The 22,553-nt window shown below is 42.7% G+C and overlaps 2 protein-coding genes across 2 annotated transcripts; both read left to right on the top strand.

Annotated features, from left to right (window-relative positions):
• Nucleotides 1–1,198: 1,198 nt before the first annotated feature.
• Nucleotides 1,199–22,531, top strand: LOC139003842 (ribonuclease 4-like). The gene is made up of 2 exons (XM_070406199.1): nt 1,199–1,279; nt 21,491–22,531. The coding sequence occupies exon 2, from the start codon at nt 21,508–21,510 to the stop codon at nt 21,946–21,948; it is 441 nt and encodes a 146-aa protein (XP_070262300.1). The 5' UTR covers nt 1,199–1,279; nt 21,491–21,507; the 3' UTR covers nt 21,949–22,531.
• On the top strand, nt 1,201–7,463 carry LOC139003845 (angiogenin-like). The gene is made up of 2 exons (XM_070406214.1): nt 1,201–1,279; nt 6,847–7,463. Exon 2 carries the CDS (start codon nt 6,864–6,866, stop codon nt 7,302–7,304), a length of 441 nt encoding a protein of 146 aa, XP_070262315.1. The 5' UTR covers nt 1,201–1,279; nt 6,847–6,863; the 3' UTR covers nt 7,305–7,463.
• Nucleotides 22,532–22,553: the final 22 nt, after the last annotated feature.

Here is a 22,553-nt window from a genome sequence, read left to right on the forward strand (position 1 = left end):
TCTCCTTAAGTCCTCAGGCCCTTCCAGTTACCAAAACTGTTCCTAAGATAGGCTCCAGAGCAGGTGCCCAAGCATGTGTAACCCACTGGCAGCTGTTTAAAGAGTTAATCTCTCCTAAGGAGTGCTTTGGAACAGGGACCGGTACCTTCGAAGTGAGGGCATATCCGTGGGTTTTAAGGATTTATCAGTAAGCTAGAAGCAGGGCTTTACTGGGACTCTTGGAAGCCTTTCTACTCTACCTGCCTTGTTTGGTAACCATTACCAAACCCAGTTGTGCTGGTGAGCCCTGGGAGAAGCCAGGATAATTTGCATGGTTGGGGTCCCCAGAGTGAGATCAGAGAATACATTTTTAAACCATGAAGATAATAAAAAGCCCTTGGGGCCTAGGTGTCATTCACTGTTTTAGAAACTAAGACTGTAGAGATGAAAAAGACAATTATTCTTTTCTCAGGGTGTTCTATCAAATGGAGAGACAATGAGATCAATTAACCATTAAAGGAGTATTGGTTATCAGTGGAAATAATCAGTTTCGCAGCTGTGCTACAGGGAACAGAATTGGGACGGGGGAGGTGGGGGGAGGCTCCTGGTTAGTCTCTTTTGAACAGCTGAGGATGAAAATAAGGAGAAGCCCAGGAAATATGGCAAGAATGTTTCTGAGGCTTAGTAGCTGGGAGGTTGAAGTCAAGGGCAGTGGGTACTAACAGCTGTCACATAACCTTCTCTACAAGTGCTTTCCTGGTTCTGTGAAATCTATGAATAACCTACTTATTGGCATGGCATCCTTTCATGAAACCAAATTATGTGGGTAAATAGGGCAGGGGAACAGCATTCTGCTGGGAGACCAGTTTTTGGAGTGGGCCCATAGATCAGAAACAGCATCTTCTGGATCCAGATCATGTATGTGAACAATGAAAGCTTGATCATGTTATGGGCAAGAGTAAGACATCAGAAAAGAGGCAGCTTTGGGACAAAGGGCCATGCTTATCAATATTAAACATTGCCTCCTGGAACAAATCTTTAATCCACTCCAAAGGGTAAATATTTGACCTAGTCATGCTCAAAGAAAAGGTGAATGAACTCTCCTTGTTGTGCACAAGCAGTGTCCTTAGTTTTCATATCTCTGCCAGGATTAGGGATCTTTGGAACTAGTTTCCCCACCCAGTTCATTTGATCACTATATAATCAGAACCACAGGGGTCCAGTTCCCACAGCTGGAACCCATCTCCAGAAACAAAGAACCGGAAGCCATCTTCAGTTGGAGGGATTCTTCCAGATTTTTGTAAGATTCTTACCCCTGAGTAACCTATTGCTGTATTTGTTTATATATACATACTATTTCTAGCCATCTAGCCACTTCAATGAAACATCTTTTTCTCCCTTTAAAGCTTCTGGGTCCAAGCTTATGAATTAAGAAAAAAAACAAATCAAATTCTAAAGTTTAAAATGAAAGCAGATTTCTTTTGGGATTGTCTATATATGTGTGTGTAAAGAGAGATTAGTGAGACTGGGAGCAAATTGAGGTTTAGGAGGAATTCCTGAATTGGGATAAAATCCCCAAAGTCCTGGGGAAGCCAATTGCTGAAGGGCATCTGGATGCCCCCAGGGAATAGGCATTAAATGTGGCACAGTGAGGAAAGAAACCAAAAGTATGCTTTTAGTTCTGTTTTCTTCTAATCTTCTCTACTAATATTTTCCTTTAAAAAGTTTTGATTACTCCTTAAGAGCCAAGTGGAATACATCCAAGATCAAAAGAAGGTACATTGGCAGGTTGAAGGGAAGAAAGAACAAAAAGAGATAAAGGGAGGAGTATGCATTGGGTGTTATGCTTTCACTTTGAGGGATACTGCCCTAGAATATATAAAATTGTGAAGCCATATGTATGGAAATTATAACCATAGTTACTAATCATAGACTGTCAAGTTAACTCCCTAGTGTGTAAAGTTGGATGGACCTCTTGAATTCAAAACATTGCCTGTGGAGAGAGGAAAAGAATATTAATTCTTGTGAAGATTGAAGAATTGTTTTGAGACAGATGATTAAGTTAGTCTGAAGAACAGTGGGGAGAAATTTCACTAACAAAAAGTTGACAGTTATGTGCTTGAATATGGAAGGTTATGTGCGAGTGAGTTTGGCCACCAGATGTGAGCTTCTAAACCCTTGGCCTAGGCAGATTCACTAGAGTAACAAAAATAATGTCTCAGACTTGTTTTCTCCCAAATTCATTTTACCACTTTGGGGAAAATTTAGGATTGAATATATGAGTGAGCAAGTTGTGAGTGGGGGAGCAGATATTAGATAGAGGTGGCCATGATGTGTACCGACTGGGATTTGCTTTCTGGATGTCTTAGGAAGTCAAGATTACAATAAGCCTGAGCAAAATTTAGCTGAGTCCTTACAGAATTAATGTGCAAGTTCTGCAAATTACAAACAAAGTCTTTCCTTTACCTCTCCAGACTGGGATGGGAGGCCTTCAACCTTCTACAAGCAAGTGGCTTTGTAGGATAGAAAGCCCCTGTGTGGCATCAGTCCAGGGCCTTAATTAAAGGTGGTCTGTAGGCTTGGCTTACACACTGAGCCTTAAGAAATGATACATTTCAGTGAGATTGGATCACAGGTTTTCTTATCACCTACTAGAGGCCCAGTGCATGAAATTTGTGCAGGAAGAGGGTTCCTCAGCCCGGCTGGCACAGTCTTTAATCCAGGACCCCTTGGGGGATGTCTGACTGCCGGTTTAGGCAGTCAGACATCCCTCTCGCAATCCGGGACTACTGGCTCCTAACCACTCACCTGCCTTCCTGCCTGAACACCCCTAACCACCTCTTCCTGCTGGCCTGATGCCCCTAACTATTCCCCTGCCAGCCTGATCACTCCATAACTGCTCCCCTGCTGGCCTGACGCCCCTAACTGCCCTCCCCTGCTGGCCTGATCCCCCCCTAATGCTCTCCTGCTGGCCTGACACCCCTAAATGCCCTCCCTTGCCTGCCTGATCTCCCCCTAACTGCCCTCCCCTGCCAGACTGATCACCCCCTAACTGCCCTCCCCTGCCAGCCTGATTGCCCCTTAACTACCCTCCCATGCAGGCTTGATCGCCCCCTAACTGCTCCCACCTGCCTGCCTAATCGCCCCTAACCACCTCTGCCTCCGTCCCTGCCACCGTGGCTTTGTCTGGAAGGACATGTGGAAGATGTCTGGTCTAATTAGCATATTACCTTTTTATTAGTATAGATTTCTTTCACAAGGTGTCTACCAACTAAACTTATACAACCTGTCTCTATAATTCCACTAGACTTTTGCTAGTAAAACTGGAAAAGATTCTCTTATGCTTAATGAGAACCATGGAATTTCAGACTTTAGTTTTAGCAAACCTCTCTTTCTACAGATGAACAAACTTAAGCCTTAAGAGAAAAATTAAGTCAATCACTAAAAAAAAAAATAAAAATATTGTGGATCTACTGTGAGGCAGGCACTGTGATTCAAGGTGAATAATATGAGCTCCCCGCTCCTGTAGCATATACACCAATAGGAAACACTGACAAGAAGACAGATAATTGTTTGCCTGGAATACATGGATAAAGGCTTGGAAATTACACCCATGAAAATTGGAAATAGGTATATCTTTATTTTGTGACATCCTTGTGGGCAGATCCTGAGTTTTGTGACTTTTGCTTTGACACTGTATCTAATCGGGTGTCCTTGGTCTTTATTATTTAAGCATAGAGTGTTTAGACAGAAACTCCAGACAGGCCCAGCAGCTCAGACCCCCTTCTTTGAACAACAATATCCCCACAACCTGTACAGCACTGGCACCTCCTACCAGGACCCCTGGTCTCCAATACAGCATGGAAGACATTGGCAACATTTCTATCCACCACTGCCACCTAATGACTCTTTTGGCTACTACAGCTCTACTTCCTGATTTTGAACTCTGGGATTCTGGCCCCAGGCAGAGAGGTGTTGACTTGGTGACCCTAGGGCTAGGTCCTGTTCCATCTTGGGAACCTGAGATTCTATAATTGCCTTTGATGTTAGAAGGCAATATTTGTCTATCAAAGAACAAGAGACCTAAATGAATCTAAATCAATAAAACTTAGATGAGGTCTTCCACAAAACTAGAAAAAGAAAACACACCCAGAAGACTAAAAAGCACAATGTAAAGAGCTTGGCAAATGGGGAGCATGGCAGGCCAGCAGCTGTGCTGAAGCAGTGGGCGCGTATGAATACTTGTTATTCTTTTAGGGGTGCCTTTTCCCTCTTCAGTCATGTACCATTTTTTTGCTCAAGTCCCAAGAACATGCTTTCACTTGATTCTATTATAAATTATAATTAATGTTCTTAATGAAAATTTTTTCAGCTGTTATTTATTTCAGTATTGTGGAATGACCAAACATTTTCTTAGTGTATAATTTCATATTCTTCAACAGTGTGTCAAATTTGTGTATCGTTATTATGAAACAGACAAGATGAATCAATGCCATATGATGATGAGAAGAGTGTTCACTTTGCTCCCTCTCTCACATGCCTTCCCAGGAAATCATCAGATCCCTGGATTTACTGGTCTTTCTAGATTCACAGTCATACTCCAAGGGCTGTTTAGTAATACTACAGGCTTAGTGCTAGAACCTGTGGCATTTTTAAGGGTGTAAAAATATTTGACATAAAAATGTTTATTGATGTACATATAAGAAAAGTTCAAAATAAAGATTACTATTTAACTTAATGTCTATTAAAATGTACCATTTGTTTTCTTTTAACTTAGGATTTATATGAATTACATCACACTTAAGAATAACTTGAAGGTCAAATTTTTCTTCCGTTGTAAGAATTTCTTATTATGTGTGATGGTTGCTAAGAAATCATAGCCAATCATAAAGTAAATAAGTTGCTCATTCATAAACAATTTGAAAAACAAAATTATAAAAATTATTTTCAAATTTATTGTGAAAAGTCATTTTTATTATGGGATGTGGGAACACTGACATATATTTGATATAATATGGGGGAAGATATGACAGTTTTTAAAGGCTCTGAATGTTGTTTAAATTTTTCTCCAAAGAACTAAAAATATTGTCAGAAACTTCCAAATATTTTTCTGGAAACACCAAATATTTTTCAATTCTTCAATCTTCACATTTCTTAACACATAAAGTTTTTAACATTAATATGAAATTTGTTTTCTATTTTGTTATAATCTACAAGTGGCCTTCTGCATGAATCTGTGTGTGAGTAGCTCACTGACGCTTGCCTCAGCTGGCCGCCTCGCCCACTGCTGCTCATAGCTCTCGGCTGCAAGTAGCTTGCTGCCCCACCCTCCTGTAGCTCTCAGCCACTTGTAGCTCGCTGCCTCTCCCTCCTGCTGTTAGGTCGTTGTGTGATGGTGTCCAGGCCAATTTGCCTATTACCCTATTATAAGTATAGATACTTGTTTAATTCTATTTTTAATAGCTATCATTGAGAAAATCATACTCCAGAAAGAAGCATTCTGTTTATTTGATAGGTATGTTTGAGCGTGTGTGACACACTGCCCCTAGCAAGTGTGAATTCCACAGTTTAGACAGAAAACTCTTGAGAGATGATGGCAACAATCCTCTTCTCTTTCTTATTCTTCTTTTCTGGAAGATGTTACAAAATCATTACAGCAAACTGTAAGGACTTTGGCTTGATGAAAGTCCTGAGGAGGTTTTCTTTGTTTTTGTTGTTTTATCACATAGTAACATCATTTGCCTATTGTGTAACAGTGTGTGTACATTTATTGGGGAAACTAGAAAATACGAGTGTTCTCTGAGAATAATTCACCTTTTTCCTAAGAATAAGCTTGAATTCCTCTTCCTCCAGACTTCTGTAAAAGTTGACCCAGAACCACTTCCAATCATTGCATGAATTCTTCTATGCTCTTCTCTGTTTTTTTCTAACTAGTATATAATAATTCCACCTTTAGCCACAAACCAACTAATTCTTAGGGAATTAAGTCTGTCTCCCTTCACCTCAGGGCAAAACTGCTCTCAACTGCTCTCCTTATAGCCAGCTGATTTATTGACTTGAATACTTAGAATCTTGTCTTTAACAAACCTCTTATTAACCCTTCCCTGAGCTCAGAAGACCCTCTTTGCCCAGGCCAGTGTGGTTCAGTTGGTTGAGTGTCATCCCATGCTCCAACAGGTTGCCAGTTTGATACCTGGTCAGGAAATATACCCAGGTTCTGGGTTTATTTGGTTTTGGTGCATACAGGAGGCAGCCAATGGATGTTTCAGTCTCATGTCTATGTCTCTCTCTCTCTCGCTCTCTCTCTCTCTCTCCCTCCACCTTTCCTTTCTCTCTAAAATCAATAAAACATATTTTTTGAAGTCCATCTTCTTTATAGGCTTCCTATCTTACTGTCTCATCTCAGTGAACTGGAGCTCCTATTCCTTCCCCATGGATGCTACATCTCCTTTTAGGGAGGACTTGGTATGTCTTAATGCTCTCTGTGTGCCAGGACCGAGCACAATGCCTTGTACCTAGAGGAGCTTATGTAATGTTTGTTATTCAATTAATTAATAAATGGATTAGAGTGTGAATGGATATTTTAATGCTATGACTGATAGACAGGTAAGTACTCAGAGTCTTAAGGGATATGAAAGAATGATTAGGGCAGGAAGTTGTGTTCAGGAAACTTAGATTGATTTTCCAAAAGAATGGATTGACAAGAAATGTGAGATTAATGAGGAATAGGAAAGAAAAGATATAATGTAGGTGACTGAGGATACTGGACTCATGATGCCCTATCACTAGCCCAGCAGGTCCCTGTCCTTTTAGTCTCATTTGCCCTTTCAGCCTAATTTGGCCTACCGTAACTTTTGCCCTGGGCAGGAGCCTTGTTGGAAGAGATGATGATGGGCCTGGGTCCCCTGTTGTTGGTCTTCATGCTGGGGCCCTGTCTGACCCCACCGACCCTGGCTCAGGATGATCGCAGGTACAGACACTTCCTGGACCAGCACTATGATGCAAATCCACGTGGCCGGAATAACAGATACTGTGATACCATGATGAGGAGACGAGGCTTGACTTCACCCTGCAAAGACACCAACACCTTTATTCATGGCACCAGTAACAACATCAAGGCTGTCTGTGAAGATGAGAATGGAAAGCCTTATAAAGAAAACTTCAGAATAAGCAAGTCTCCTTTCCAGGTCACTACTTGCAAGCTCAGAGGAGGGTCCAACCGGCCTCCCTGCCGGTACAGAGCCACAGCAGGGTCCAGAGACATTGTTGTTGCCTGTGAACATGGCTTGCCTGTCCACTTTGATGAGTCTTTTTACCGTCCATAGCCAGCAGGCCACTAGCCCAGAGTTGGCTCTGCCCTCTATTCCTGGCATTTCCCCTACACACTCTAGAACAGGATGGCCACATTCATTGCCAGGGGCCCAGAAAATGAGCTGCCTGGATCTTTTGTTTTCTGTTTTACAATATATTAACAAATAAAAATGTCTCTGAAATCAGTAAGAAACATCAAAGTCTTCTCCTCAATTTGGCCTATTGATTTTTCCCCTTTTTCTCTACTCAACTGCCCGCAGACAGGATTACATGGAATACAAAGGCCTTTTCCCCTCTCAGTTACTTCCTTCTCAGTCAATAATAGGGAGGTAGACCTTCCCTTTTTGTGAGTGTAAGGATGTTAAATTCATCTTACAACAGAACTGGGAAGTTCCAGGGCACATGGCTGCTAAGCAGAATTTTCAGGAGGGGCAAATTATTTTTGCTGTCAAATAAGTCAATATTACTTTTACTAGTACAAATGTTAAACTTTGAGTAGTAGTGTTTAGAACTAAATACCAACAGATTAATTAAACTTTATCTACCTATCTCTTAAATTTTTGCATTTTTAAAGATATATTTCAAATAAAACACAAGGCATATTCATTAATAGATTCAAATCTATACTCTAAATTTTCTATAAGAGGCAAACCAGATTAATAAATTTATTTCAGTATCCTGTATTCCAAAATACCTAGATATTTAAATTTTTTTTACTATTTAACCCAGCAAACTCCAAAGTTTTAAGTTACCAAAAACTTTGGAAAACTATGTTTAGGCATATATATCTACCAGTGAAAAAGCTTTATCATAAACCCTTTATTTTAATTACATCTATTTATTATGTTTTAACAATGTTGTGATTTTAAAGCTAATTGTTTTTACCCAAGGCATTTTCTTGGCAAATTTTGTAACAGGGGTAACTCATTGGCCTTCAGTGGCTTTAATGTGAAAATGCTATTTTATTTTATTTTCCTTTATGAAAATAGGAGTTGCCTCTCCCCTGCCCACCTTCACTGCTATTTCTGCAACTTACTGGAGGGTTTTTCTATAGAGCTGTTCGTCCCAGTGTTATGGGCAAAAATAGAACATTGGGAACTAGTTATGGTTATGGGAAATATTAATCTGTTAGCCATGATTGCCTAACCAGGACATAACACCTGGCTGGGAGTCATACGTCCCCTCCCTTCTTGGAATGTGGTACATTCTTATTCAAGAACTGCCCATTATCATGGAAACATTAACCTTGTTGCCCAAACAATGGAGTCCCAACCCAGACTGCATTGCTTACTTCCCCATGCCCATAATCCCTACTTCCCCATGTGATCTTTGTCCCTATATTCATAAACCAGAGAACAGCAAACTAAAGTCCCCAAAAGATAGAAAGCCAAAGTTACATTAGACACACAGACAGAAATCTCACCAGCTAAGAGTTCCTGGTGACTGATGCCCTAAGAGGGAGAGCAGAAAGAGTACACTCTGACAATCTCTGTCCCATGTTCAGCCTCGATACACATAACTGGGCTTCCCCAAAGCAGGACATGCCCCATCTGTAAACAAATTAACCCAAACAACAAAGAAACACAAAACATCAACAGAAACACTCTTATGCAGGTGCTCACAATGCACTAAAATTTACACCACAGAGTGCCCTGCATTAAAAAACCACTGAAGCAGAGCAATATCTCCTGTCCCTGCTCGGGGACTGACCCTCCCCTGAACCTCAGCATTCTCCCAAATAGACTATTAGGGGAAGAATTATGTCTAGGCTTAGATAGAATTTTTGTTTCCCATCCTCAGAAAGTCCCTTGTGACTCTGTTCCTGCTCAGTCCCCTATATTGGAGATGTCTCCCACTATGCTCAATCCCCCCCATTATATGTCTCGCACTCCCCGAGATCCTTTTGTCCCTCTCTGGCCATTTCCCTTGTGGGAGAACAGAAGAGCAGATCAGAACTCCGCACTTGCTTTATGTGTCAGACATTTCCCAGTCACATATACCCGACCTCCAAGGATACCCAACCACCAAGATGGTATTTCCACCTTGGAACATGCATGAGACTTGCCTGTTTGCTGGGCATGTACCCTCTTTGTATCATTTTCGCCACCTTCCAAAGAAAAACAGTCTCGGACTTATCTATGGCCCCTGCAAAGAGACAGGGCCCAGGCAAAGGGCCACCCAAAATTGGGTGGGATGTGTCTACCCTTCAACCAGGGTCCCTTCCTAGTCTGGGCACAGATATCCCAGACACGCCCCCAAATTTTGAGAAATGGCTCACTTGTCTGAATTTGAAATGATGGACTGAGAAACAGAAACATGGCAAAAATGAGACTATTAATAACACTCTCAAGAGCGGGTGTCCATCATATGGCACACAAGTTAGGAGGGGAAGATAGACTATTTATGAGTCCCTCCTTTGGTTCCTCATTGACTGAGTCCTATGGGGTCACCTGTTTCTTCATACATCGCCTAGGTCTTGTTGTCTCCCATTGGCCATTTAAAATATTGGCTGAGACCCTTTTCTTTTCTTTAATTTTGGCTGAGACCTTTCTAGTTGATTCCACCTCCCTTTGTTTAGGGGAACCTTCTTGGAAAAATGTGCTATCAGCCACATGCACAGTTCTCATACCTTCTCCCCACTCCCCACAACCTGTTCGCTCTAAGGAAATTCAGTAACTGCCTGGCCACATGATATTTCTTTTCTATAAAGTTTGAATCAGAGGCATGTTTCTGACACTGAGCACCTACCATATACCTGGCATTATAAGTACTTAACATTGATTTATCATTTATTCTTCCTAAGATCCCTAAGTGAAAATTATTATTATGCTCACTTACTTAAGAGTAATAATGCTGAGAGAGGTGAATTAATTTCCCCAAGATCATATAGTTAATGTGGCAGAGCTAGTTCTTTGGGATCACAGTATCAAAAGAAGTTCTTATTGAGAATCAATATCATAGAGTGGAGAGAAACTTTGGGGCAAGCTCTGACCAAAAGTATATGTTGGGATAGTTTGGGGATCATTTCATTATCTGTTGAAGCTACAGCCTTAAGATACTTTCATTGATGTCTACATTGGATTCTGTTGGCAAATATTTGTTGATGTCTTATTAAATCAATTGGTTATTGTGGCTGTGGCTGTGGATTTGCTCTTGCATGAATAGTTTAGGTCATCCTGTAGCCAGTTATCTTTCTAAATCATATCTTGGACACAAAGAAGCAGGATTAGAAAATGTAGATAAAACCATGCAAAATCAGAGGTGAAAGATTAACCACGCAAGATTAGATTTAGGGAAAATAACCCAAAGTGTATTGTTGTGATTAAGCTATTAACCAAGTGCTAAGTGTTCCTTCAGAAATTCTATCCATTAGTCTAAGGATGAGGAGTTAATCAAGCATCATTTCTCCCTGCTCTCATATCTCATATATACAGCTATAGGCACTGGTATGTGACATAGAGCTTTCTAGCTTTTTGTATACAGGCAAAAGGCGGCTGTGACTATAGGAGATAGCAATTTAAAGAATGAAGTTATGTTTGAAACTGGTATGCAGGTCCCTAATCAGCCATTTCAGTCACCCAAACAGTGTGACCTGCCATCATGAAGAGTCTTTGAAAACAAAGGACAGTAGTACCCATAAACATCAAACCAGGACTTCAGCTATGATCCTCCCTTCTACTGCATGTGTAAAAAATGGGTCTGTATGACCCTCAAAAAATTGTCCTTTCTGTTTTGGGTTGCTCACTTCCTGTTGAGTCAGAGATTAATTTTATTTCCTCTAGTACAGCGATTTTCAACTGGTATGCCGCAAGAATTTTTAAAACACACAATACCTGACTATTTAGTCAGGAGCACTGACCTCTTTTCCCTTAGATTGTCAAATTAAAAAATGACAACCAACACAATAGCTGCCTGGTGTGAATGAATCAAAATTATACCTATTTATTTTGTCAGATTGACAAATAATATATTTTTTGGTGTGCTGCAGAATTTTAGTATTTACTTTATGTGTGCCATGAGATGAAAAAGGTTGAAAATCGCTGCTCTAGTGAGTCAGCCCTGCCTTATTGCCATGGTCAAGGAGATTCACAGTTCATGAGTTCATAAGGCCAATCCCAGGAATGACCGTCAGGTGGCAAGATCTAGCTAGCTGGTGTTGGTGAGCAATTCCCACTTCCACTCCTCCCCTGTTTCACCCCTAATTATACTCTTTTGCTAGAGAGAAGCAACTCTGAACATAAATGTCTTGAGTATCCTGAATATTCGGGGAGTGGAAACAGAGAGGCTGTAGAAAATGTGGGAAAAGCACTGATTTTAGAGCCAGATAGGTCTGGGTTTTCTTTTCTTGGTCAACAGAAGCAATGTTCTGACACTATATGGCAATGCTTTCTTTGTTGTGGCTCTGAAGGTTTTTGTTTAGTTTTTGTGTTGTTGTTTTTAAGCTCTATAAAACATACGTTTATTTTCTACTGTCAAAAGTGCCAACAAGCCCTGACCGGTTTGGCTCAGTGGATAAAGCGTCAGCCTGTGGACTCAAGGGTCCCAGGTTTGATTCCAGTCAGGGGCATGTACCTTGGTTGTGGGCACCTACCCATTAGGGAGTGTGCAGGAGGCAGCTGATCGATGTTTCTAACTCTCTATCCCTCACCTTTCCTCTCTGTAAAAAATCAATAAAATATATTTTTTTAAAAAGTGCCAACAAAATGAGTCTGCAATTAGAGACGACAGAAAACTAGCAACAGCTATTGATAAGACAGACACAGTATCAATGATACATGCATGATGATGGAATATATCACCAAGGCCTAGTTTTTAGGTTGTGCATAGAAACAGCAAGGGAAAAAAGACAATCCAAGTTCTCCTTTGTGGAGATTGTGCTGTTGAGATTTATTTTTTAAATTTATTTTATCAGTTAATTCCACAAACCTGGGAAACATCTTCATTCCCTATACCCATTTCATTTCATTTGTTCATTCCCTTATTTTGTTTATTAGTTTACTCAACCAGTATATACTATCTTCAGAACCCTTTGGCTGGATACTCTAATTTTTATTTTGTGAGGTTTTTTTTTTTTATAGGATTAACAAGATTTCCAAAAAGACTTGATTTTAATACCATAAAAAAATACAGCCCCATGAGTGAAAAGATCAAATAATTAAGAAATACACATGGGAGAACCAAGATGGCGGCGTAGGGAGCGGACCTGTGTGTGCTGCTCTCTCACAGCATCATTGAAACTATCAACTATGAAGTAAACAACCGCCACTCAGAACCATGGGGAAGTTGGCCCAGTGGGAGATCTACAACTGGAGGAAAAGAAAGAAGCGCAGTGAGACTGAGTGGGAGCTACGGAGGCACCAAAACCAGAGGTACGCAGTCACACGCCACGCGGGCTGCAAATGGATTCTCGGTTTTTTACGAACCCTCGAATCCTCTGGGCTTGCTCGGGGCGGGTCTCTGAGGCCCCAGATCCCACAGGGAGAGGCGGCCACGGCCTTGCAGTGGTCGGAGAGCGAGGGAAGCTCTGATACGAGGCTGCTCGCCGGCACCGAGGGACAAGAAGTCCTGGTGTCCCGGGGAGGCGAGGGGCGCGGAGACGCCGCCATCGCTATTTCATCCACGCTGGTGACTCCCTGTGACCCCGCCCTACCCTCAGGGCTGTGCCAGAGGCACAAGAGGGAATGACTGTGCTTTTACAAACTCTCAAATCCACTGAGCTGGTTCGGGCGGGTCTCTGAGGCCCCAGGCCCCAAGGCGAGAGACGGCACAGCCTTCCAGCGGTCAGGAAGCGAGGGAGGCTCTGGCGCTCGGCTGCTCGCCGGCACTGGGGGACGCAAAGTCCTGGTGTCCTGGATAGGCAAGGGGCCGCTGAGTCTCCGCCCCGGCGACTCCCTGTGATCCCGCCCTAAGCAATTTACATTCCCATCTGGGCTGTGCCAGACCCACAAGTAGAAGCGCCTTTTCTTCTGCAAACTTTCAAATCCACTGAGCTGGTTCAGGCGGGATCATGAAGCACCAGACCCTACAGGGAGAGGCAGCACGGCCTTGCAGCCATCAGAAAGCGAGGGAGACTCTGTTGCACAGCTGTTCGCCGGCACTGGGGGACACAAAGCCCTGGCAGAGAGTCAAGGGGCCGCGGAGACTCAGCCAGTGCTATTTGCTCCGCCATGGCGACTCCCTGAGTCTCAGCCTTAATCAATTTACATCCCCATCCAAGCTGTGCCAGGTGCACAAAAAGACCCACCTGCGCTTTTGCAGCCTATCCCAACAAATTGCAGACTTCAACTGCTCGCAGCCATGAGAGACACACTCAAGAAGCAGACCCAGGAGAACCAGGATGGCGGCATAAGGAAGAGACCTGTGCGTGCTACCTCGCACAACAACATCGAAACTACCAAATATCAGACAAACACCTATCATACAGAACCTTGGGAAACTTGGCCCAGTGGAAGCTCTACAACTGGAAGGAGAGAAAGAACATTGAGACTGAGTAGGATGTGACACCAAGTACAGAGCCCAACCCAACAAACTGCAGATTTCAACTCCTCGCATAGAAAGAAGCGCATTGAGACTGAGTAGGATGTGCTGACGCACCATGTACAGAGCCCATCCCAGCAGGCTGCAGATTTCAGCTCCTTGCATCTGGGAGGGACGCAATCGGGGGGGCAGAGTCGGGTCCGGGGCCGGCCAGGGCTGGGCCTGACTCGGCCGGCACTGTGGAACTGCTGTACCAGCAAGCGCACAAACATGCCCACTGGTCCCAGTCTCTGGTGGGGCGCTGGGGGACAGCAGACAGGCAGTCTGTGCACTTGGTGGAGGGCAGGAGCGCTGGATGTGCAACCACCAGGAATGCCTGGAGATTTTGTCTAGTGGGGAGCCGCCGGCAGGGGACAGAGGGCCAAACTTCCTGTTTCCCCGGTAAGGCTGGGATGGCCCCAGTGAGGTTGAAACGGTCCAGGTGTGGTAGGGACGACCCCGGTCAGGTCGAAACGGCCCCGGTGTGGTAGGGACAACCCCGGTCAGGTTGAAACAGCCCCGGTGTGGTAGGGACAACCCCGGTGAGGTTGAAACGGCCCCCGTGAGGTAGGGACGACCCCAGTCAGGTCGAAACGGCCCCGGTGTGGTAGGGACAACTCCGGTCAGGTTGAAACAGCCCCGGTGTGGTAGGGACGACCCCAGTCAGGTCGAAACGGCCCCGGCGTGGTAGGGACAACCCCGGTCAGGTTGAAACGGCCCCCGTGAGGTAGGGACGACCCCGGTGAGGTTGAAACAGCCCCCGTGAGGTAGGGACGACCCCAGTTAGGTCGAAACGGCCCCGGCGTGGTAGGGACAACCCCGGTCAGGTTGAAACGGCCCCCGTGAGGTAGGGACGACCCCGGTGAGGTTGAAACAGCCCCCGTGAGGTAGGGACGACCCCAGTCAGGTCGAAACGGCCCCGGCGTGGTAGGGACAACCCCGGTCAGGTTGAAACGGCCCCCGTGAGGTAGGGACGACCCCAGTCAGGTCGAAACGGCCCCGGTGTGGTAGGGACAACTCCGGTCAGGTTGAAACAGCCCCGGTGTGGTAGGGACAACCCCGGTGAGGTTGAAACGGCCCCCGTGAGGTAGGGACGACCCCAGTCAGGTCGAAACGGCCCCGGCGTGGTAGGGACAACCCCGGTCAGGTTGAAACGGCCCCCGTGAGGTAGGGACGACCCCAGTCAGGTCGAAACGGCCCCGGTGTGGTAGGGACAACCCCGGTCAGGTTGAAACGGCCCCCGTGAGGTAGGGACAACCTTGGTCAGGTCGTAATGGCCCCGGTGTGGTAGGGACAGCCCCGGTCAGGTTGAAACGGCCCCGGTGTGGTAGCGACAACCCCAGTCAGGTTGAAACGGCCCTGGTGTGGTAGGGACGACCCCAGTGAGGTTGAAACGGCCCCTGTGAGGTAGGGACGACCCAGGTGAGGTTGAAACGGCCCTGGTGAGGCTCAGACGGCCCTGGTGAGGTTGAGACTACTCCAGTGAGGTTGGGACAAATAAAGGGGACCAGTATGGACTGATGAACAGGGGTAGATACAGAAGCAGAGCAACATTGAACAGAATGTTAAACTACAATGGGGAGCCTGGGGAGGGTTGGGGGGGGATTAAGAGACCAACTGAAGGACTTATATGCATGCATATAAGATTAACCAATGGACACAAGACACGGGGGGGGGGGCGGGGGGTAGGGGCCGGGGGAATGTCATGGGGGGGAAAAAGGAGACATATGTAATACTCTTTGTAATACTTTAAGAAATAAAAATTATTATTGAAAAAAAAAAAAAAAATTCCCATAATGCAGGGGCTGATCTACCACGATTTAGAGAGAGAAGCAGAAAGATAGTCTCTTTTTTAAAGGAAAATATAAAGGAAGGGGAAGATGGAGATGATCTATGGGAAAGCAAAGGTAAACAAAGGCAATAGGAAGTGTAAAATTCTAGTTCTTTATGAAATTTTAGTTATTTATTCATAAAAAATATGATGTAGTATCATGTGAAAGTCTAACAACTCTAAATTGGTATTAGAGTGTACCTATATTTTGGGAGCTATCAGGGGCAGTATGCCAGTTTTTGTCTGATAACTGACACAGAATCAGGGAGAGAATGACTGAATGAATAAGTTGAGTTGAGTTAAAGATGACCTTTCTTTGAACTAATGGGAGCTTGTGTCTGAGATAGTTCATATGTTAGAAAGGTCAAAGAAAAATAAATCATCAAATATCTTTATATTTGTCAATTTTTAAGAAAAATATTATACATCATTATTGTTTGTTTTGATGCATGCTACTATTATTATGAATGAGATTCAGAATCATTGGTTTATTAGCTATTTACATTTATTTACATTTTTCTTATGTCTACTGCATTATTGGTGTTCATTCATTGGTTATTGTGCTGTTTAGATATTAAAATAAATAAAAGTTTGTGTGCCACTTATGTATTACAAACAAACAAACAAAAAAAAAAAAAAAAAAAAAAGAAATACACATGGCCAGTTTTTAAAATAGCCATGGGGATGTCAAGTACACATAGGGAATATAAGCCAATAGCATTGTAATAACTATGTATGATGTCAAATGGGTACTAACTAGGCTTATGGAGAGACCACTTTGTAAGATATATAAATATCTAATCACTATGTGGTACACCAGAACTAATATAATATTTTTTTTAATTAAATCTTTATTGTTCAGATTATTACAGTTGTTCCTCTTTTTCCCCCCCATGGCTCCCCTCCACCCGGTTCCCACCCCACCCTCTGCCCTTACCACCCCCCACTGTCCTCATCCATAGGTGTATGATTTTTTTTTATTAAATCTTTATTGTTCAGATTATTACATTTGTTCCTCTTTTTTCCCCCCATAACTCCCCTCCTTCCAGCTCCCACCCCACCCTCCGCCCTCACTCCCCACCCACTGTCCTCATCCATAGGTGCACGATTTTTGTCCAGTCTCTTCCCACATCTCCCACACCCCTTTCCCCCCCAAGAATAGTCAGTCCATTCCCTTTCTATGTCCCTGATTCTATTATAATCACCAGTTCATTCTGTACATCAGGTTATTTATTCACTTGATTCTTAGATTCACTTGGTGATAGATGCATATTTGTTGTTCATAATTTGTATCTTTACCTTTTTCTTCTTCCTCTTCTTAAAGGATACCTTTCAGCATTTCATATAATACTGGTTTGGTGGTGATGAACTCCTTTAGCTTTTCCTTATCTGTGAAGCTCTTTATCTGACCTTCAATTCTGAATGATAGCTTTGCTGGATAAAGTACTCTTGGTTGTAGGTTCTTGGTGTTCATCACTTTGAATATTTCTTGCCACTCTCTTCTGGCCTGCAAAGTTTCTGTTGAGAAATCAGCTGACAGTCGTATGGGTATTCCCTTGTAGGTAACTGAGTTTCTTTCTCTTGCTGCTTTTAAGATTCTCTCTTTGTCTTTTGCTCTTGGCATTTTAATGATGATGTGTCTTGGTGTGGTCCTCTTTGGATTCCTTTTGTTTGGGGTTCTCTGCGCTTCCTGGACTTGTAAGTCTATTTCCTTCACCAGGTGGGGGAAGTTTTCTGTCATTATTTCTTCAAATAAGTTTTCAATATCTTGCTCTCTCTCATCTTCTAGTACCCCTATAATTCTGATGTTGGTACATTTGAAGCTGTCCCAGAGGCTCCTTACACTATCTTCATATTTTTGGGTTCTTTTTTCATTTTGCTTTTCCAGTTGGGTGTTTCTCGCTTCTTCGCATTTCAAATCTTTGACTTGATTCTTGCGCTCCTCTGGTCTGCTGTTGGGAGTCTGTATAATATTCTTTATTTCAGTCAGTGTATGCTTACTTTCTAGATGGTCCTTTATCACACCATCGAGGGTCTCATTAGATTTCCTGTACATCTCATCAAGTTTATCGACAGACTCTAGAAGCCTCTTGAGAGACCTCAAAAATGTGGTTCTGAACTCAATATCCTCCCTTGATAGTTTTGTCCTGTTTCTTTGTCTCCGCATTTTTTACGCTTTCTTGGTACACCCCCTTGTGGTCTTTGTGCGCAGTCTTGTTCTAGTTGAGCCTTGATTGTTGTAGTTAATACTAGAGGGATTTGACCACCAGGCCGACTGGCTGTGAGAATCAGCTGTGTCTGCCATGAAAACTTCTGTCCTCTGAAGAGGTGCTAATCTAGCCTTTGCCTGAGGCTATCCGGCAAATGCCTCTGTGCAGGGCTTGGGCGGGGGGATCAACAGGGCGGAGGAGGGAGCAGTTATGGCTGCTCTCAGTCAGTCCCCAGGGGCTCTGCCTCTCTGTCCCAGCAACCGCTGCAAACCTCGGAGGGACCGTAGCCAGACAGTCCTGCTTCTCCCGTTTGAGTCTGGGTCCCTAGAGACTCACCCGGATCTGGAGCTCAGAGTCTGAGCCTCCCTCAGGATTGAAACAGACAACCGCGCCCTCAGCCACCAGCCCGCGCCTCGCACACTCCGCACCTTAGTATTTTACTTCAGCACTGCGCCTCCTCTGATTCTCGGTTCCTCCTAGTTGTAGAACTTCCACTCAGCCAACCTTCCTGTGGTTCTGGATGATGTCCGTTCCGTCTTTTAGTTGTATTTTTGAAGTGGTTGTTTGAGACAGCAAACTCCGGCGTTAACCTATCAGAACTAATATAATATTACTAGTGGCCCAGTGCATAAAATTCGTGCACATTAAAAGGGAATTAATTAGAGGAAATATTTTATTATTGCTATTTGCCCTTTCTCTATAATAGAAGTGTCAGAGATGAAAGAAAATTAGTAAAATGTATATAAAATAATATATAAATTTATTAATAAATAAACAATAACAAAATGATATAATAACAACAAAGACATGATATAAAAACAACAAAAACATGATATAAAAACAACAAAAACATGATATAAAAACAACAAAAACATGATATAAAAACAACAGTGATACAAAAATGACTGATAATTGACTAAACTTATTCTAATATCTCCCTTATACCACATTAAGAGTAAAAACACTTTCAGAGTGCTTGACTAATTTCCCTTGTGATGAAGTACTTAGAACTTTAACTGTAACATCACATGCTCTTCAAACTCGAGAGAAAGCAACATATAACTGACCATGTCCAAAAACATGGGTTCAGGTAGGAATATTTCTACTCTGTCTAGAGTTTGTCCTTGTGATTTATTAATAGTCATCGCAAATTCTGGCACCACGGGAAACTGTTGTCGAATTAATTTAAATGGGAGGTCAGTGTCAGATGGGGACAAATCAATTTTTGGAATCAGAGCAACCTCTCCCTCTTCAGATCCTGTTAATACATCAGCTTTGATAATGTTAGGTGGTAATCTTTTGATAATAAATCCAGTAACATTACAAAGACCCCATTTACTATTAAGATTTCTCAGTAGCATGATGATTGCACCCACTTTCAATTTTAATTTATGACACGGCATTCCCAAAGGAGTGATACTATTAAGAAATTCAATGAGAAAATTTTCCTTTTCATCATCTGTTGAATCAATGGAATCATCACTCAATTATGTGTGAAAATCTCCATTGAATATATCGAAAATTTCTTCATTTTATTTTTGAATGTGCTCATTTTTTGGATAAAGAATTGCACATTTAGATATCTTTTTAATATTATCTATAGATATACTATTTCCAATGTTAGCTTCAATAATAGATCCATTACAAATCATTTCAATAATATACATTCCTAGATGAAAACTGCTATCAAGTTTGCCATCTCCAAGTTTTACTAACCATTCACTATAAGCAGAATCCTCTAATCTCATATTTGTTTTAAGAGACAACTTTCTGAAACATCCCCAAACATTAGAGTACTTTAAACTCGTTTGTACTATGGCTGATTACATTGCATGTGGTACAATACTGAGACATTGTCGAAAATCCCCTCCAAGAAGGAGAACTTTCTCACCAAATGCAACATTCAAATTCATAATTTCTCTTAGTAATCTGTCTATGGCGTTTATAGCATGTCTGGATACCATGGTGCATTCATCAATAATGAGACATTTGGCCTTTTTAATGGTTTTAGCAACTTCACTCTTTATATTGAGTCTAGAAATTGAAGTTTCATTTAATGGAATTGGTAATTTATATTGGGAATGAAAGGTTCTTCCACCAAGAAGTAAATTTGCAGCAACTCCTATAGACACTGTGGGTAAAACAGTACCACCACGACCTCTAATATAATGTATTAAAACTTTATAAAGGTATGTTTTTCCATGACCACCTGGACCATCCAAGAAAAAGCATTTGGGGTGTACGGTTTGATCTTTGATGGCTGAAGTTATAGTCTGAAAGGCTGCCAACTGTTCATCATTCAGAGAATTTATCAAAACCCCTGCCTGTCACCCTAACCGGTTTGGCTCAGTGGATAGAGGGTCAGCCTGCGCACTGAAAGATCCCAAGTTCGATTCCGGTCAAGGGCATGTACCTTGGTTGCAGGCACATTCCCAGTAAGGGGTGTGCAGGAGGCAGCTGATTGATGTTTCTCTCTCATCAATGTTTCTAGCTCTCTATCCTTCTCCCTTCATCTCAGTAAAAAATCAATAAAATATATTTTTTTAAAAACCTCTGCTTGTTGTCGCTCATATGATTCATCACATGTATTTGTATTCATTAATAAAAGATAGTCCAGAAGTTTGAAATGTGAACATTTCATTCTATGTCATGTGAATACCTCTTGAATTTCATTAAGTGCATGCATTACACAGTTTATACAGGCACCTTCACTTTGGTGTAATTTCCAACAAAAATCTTCAATAAAATGAGATTTATTCTCATCCCATAATTTGTCTGCATCAGAAGGACAACCAAACACACGTATGTATGCAAAAAGTCACTGCGCCGGTCCCCACCCACTAGCTCTTGCCTGCATGTGCCTCCGTCGGGAGCGGCCTCCGCCTCCGAGGCAGCCTGATGTTAGCGCTGGACAGGCCTGCACACCCCTCTGCTGGGGGCAGAAGTCCCCGCCCCCGTCCCAGCCCATGAGCTCCTCTGTGCACATAGCCCATTGACCGGTCATGACTGGGACACTGTTAGGACCAATTAACATATTATCTCTTTATATATATAGATATGTCAACTGTAATTGGAAAAAAATACTTAATTTAAAAAAATAGACTCATGAAAGGAAAGGCTAACTCTAAATGTTACTCTACCCTTTTTCCACACCTTCCTCAATTTCCAGATGTCAGGAATTAAAACCAGTTCATAAACTCTCATTGGCATATCCTGTCTGTACAAACTTTTGGGAATCAGAGTCTCCAGGGAACCAAACACTCTCCAAAGATCACATGACTAGAAAATTTCCTCAAGAGACAGACAACTGCAGTTTCATTTAGATCTGCCTTTTCTCCCTTTTCACACCCTGACCATACAGGACACATACACCTGGACATCCAGCCTGTCAGTCTCTGCCCTGAGTCACTGTACTGGCTACAGCACCGTCTCTCTATAAGAGAAAAGCTCTTGCTTTCAGAGAAGATCATGTTTGCAAACTTTTTACTCTTGGTGATCCAGTGATGACAAAAGTTGTAAGCAGTGAAGTGGGGAGGAAAGAGTAGGCTGTAGAGTTGAGGAAATATCAGCTTGCCATTCTCAACTCCTCTCTCTGATGCCCATTTCTTACCTTCCTTTCTCCTACCTCTTGGTTTCTCTCCAGGCACCTCCAAGGCAGTGATGGCTCTCCAGAAGACCCTTTCATCGCTTCTGCTCTTGTTGCTGACCCTGCTGGGGCTGGGGCTGGTGCAGCCCTCCTATGGCCAGCCCATGTACAAACGATTCCTGCGGCAACATGTGGATCCTACAGTGACAGGTGGCGACGTTAAATACTGTAACTTGATGATGCAAAGACGGAGGATGACTCAGTTTCATTGCAAACAATTCAACACCTTCATCCATGAAGACATCTGGAACATTCGTAGCATCTGCAGCACCACCAACATCCAGTGCAAGAATGGCAAGATGAACTGCCATGAGGGTGTAGTGAGTGTTACAGATTGCAGAGATACAGGAAGTTCCCCAGCCCCCAACTGCAGATATGGGGCCAGGGCCAGCACTAGGCGTGTTGTCATTGCCTGTGAGGGTAACCCCCCAGTGCCTGTGCACTTTGACAGATAGATACTACCCTGAAGGGGTTATGGCCCGTGGTTGGCCTTTAACTTACTCCTTGAATAGCAATGAGTAATGCATTTGAGCTGTCTCAGGTTCTGTCTTCTCTGGTTATGTCTACTTCTTTTTCTCTATATTACCAATTCTCTTAAATGTATCAAAGAGAAATGGAGGCATAAACCTAATTTGGGTGTGGGCTTTTCTATAATAAACTTTTCAGTAAATTCTTCTGCTTCCTAATACTGGTCAGCTTAACCCTCTCAACATCCTATACTCTGGAATGCAATCATTCTATGTATGATATAGCATTTCAAGTATTTTAAGGTGCTTCCATCTCAGTTATCTCATTTTAATACCATCACACCCTGTAATGTTGATGTCGCTACATATAGGGCCCAAAATTAAAGGATTTGCTGAAGAACATGAAGTTAGTGGAAAAGCTGAAGCAAAATAATCCACTTCAACTGGCTACTAATCTAGGACTTTTTCTACTTCATCACAAGGAGTGTTTTGAAAGTATCTGCTTTCTGGTATTCCCAGCAGTCAGCTGTTGGGGGAAGCATTAAAAATTTGGAAATATGAACTGGCAAAATGAGAGCTCTGTCTGTAATTTG

Source organism: Myotis yumanensis, unplaced genomic scaffold (genome assembly GCF_028538775.1).
Source record: "Myotis yumanensis isolate MYYU_CA2020_CCGP unplaced genomic scaffold, mMyoYum1.0.hap1 SCAF_1, whole genome shotgun sequence".
Taxonomy (NCBI): Eukaryota; Metazoa; Chordata; class Mammalia; order Chiroptera; family Vespertilionidae; genus Myotis; species Myotis yumanensis.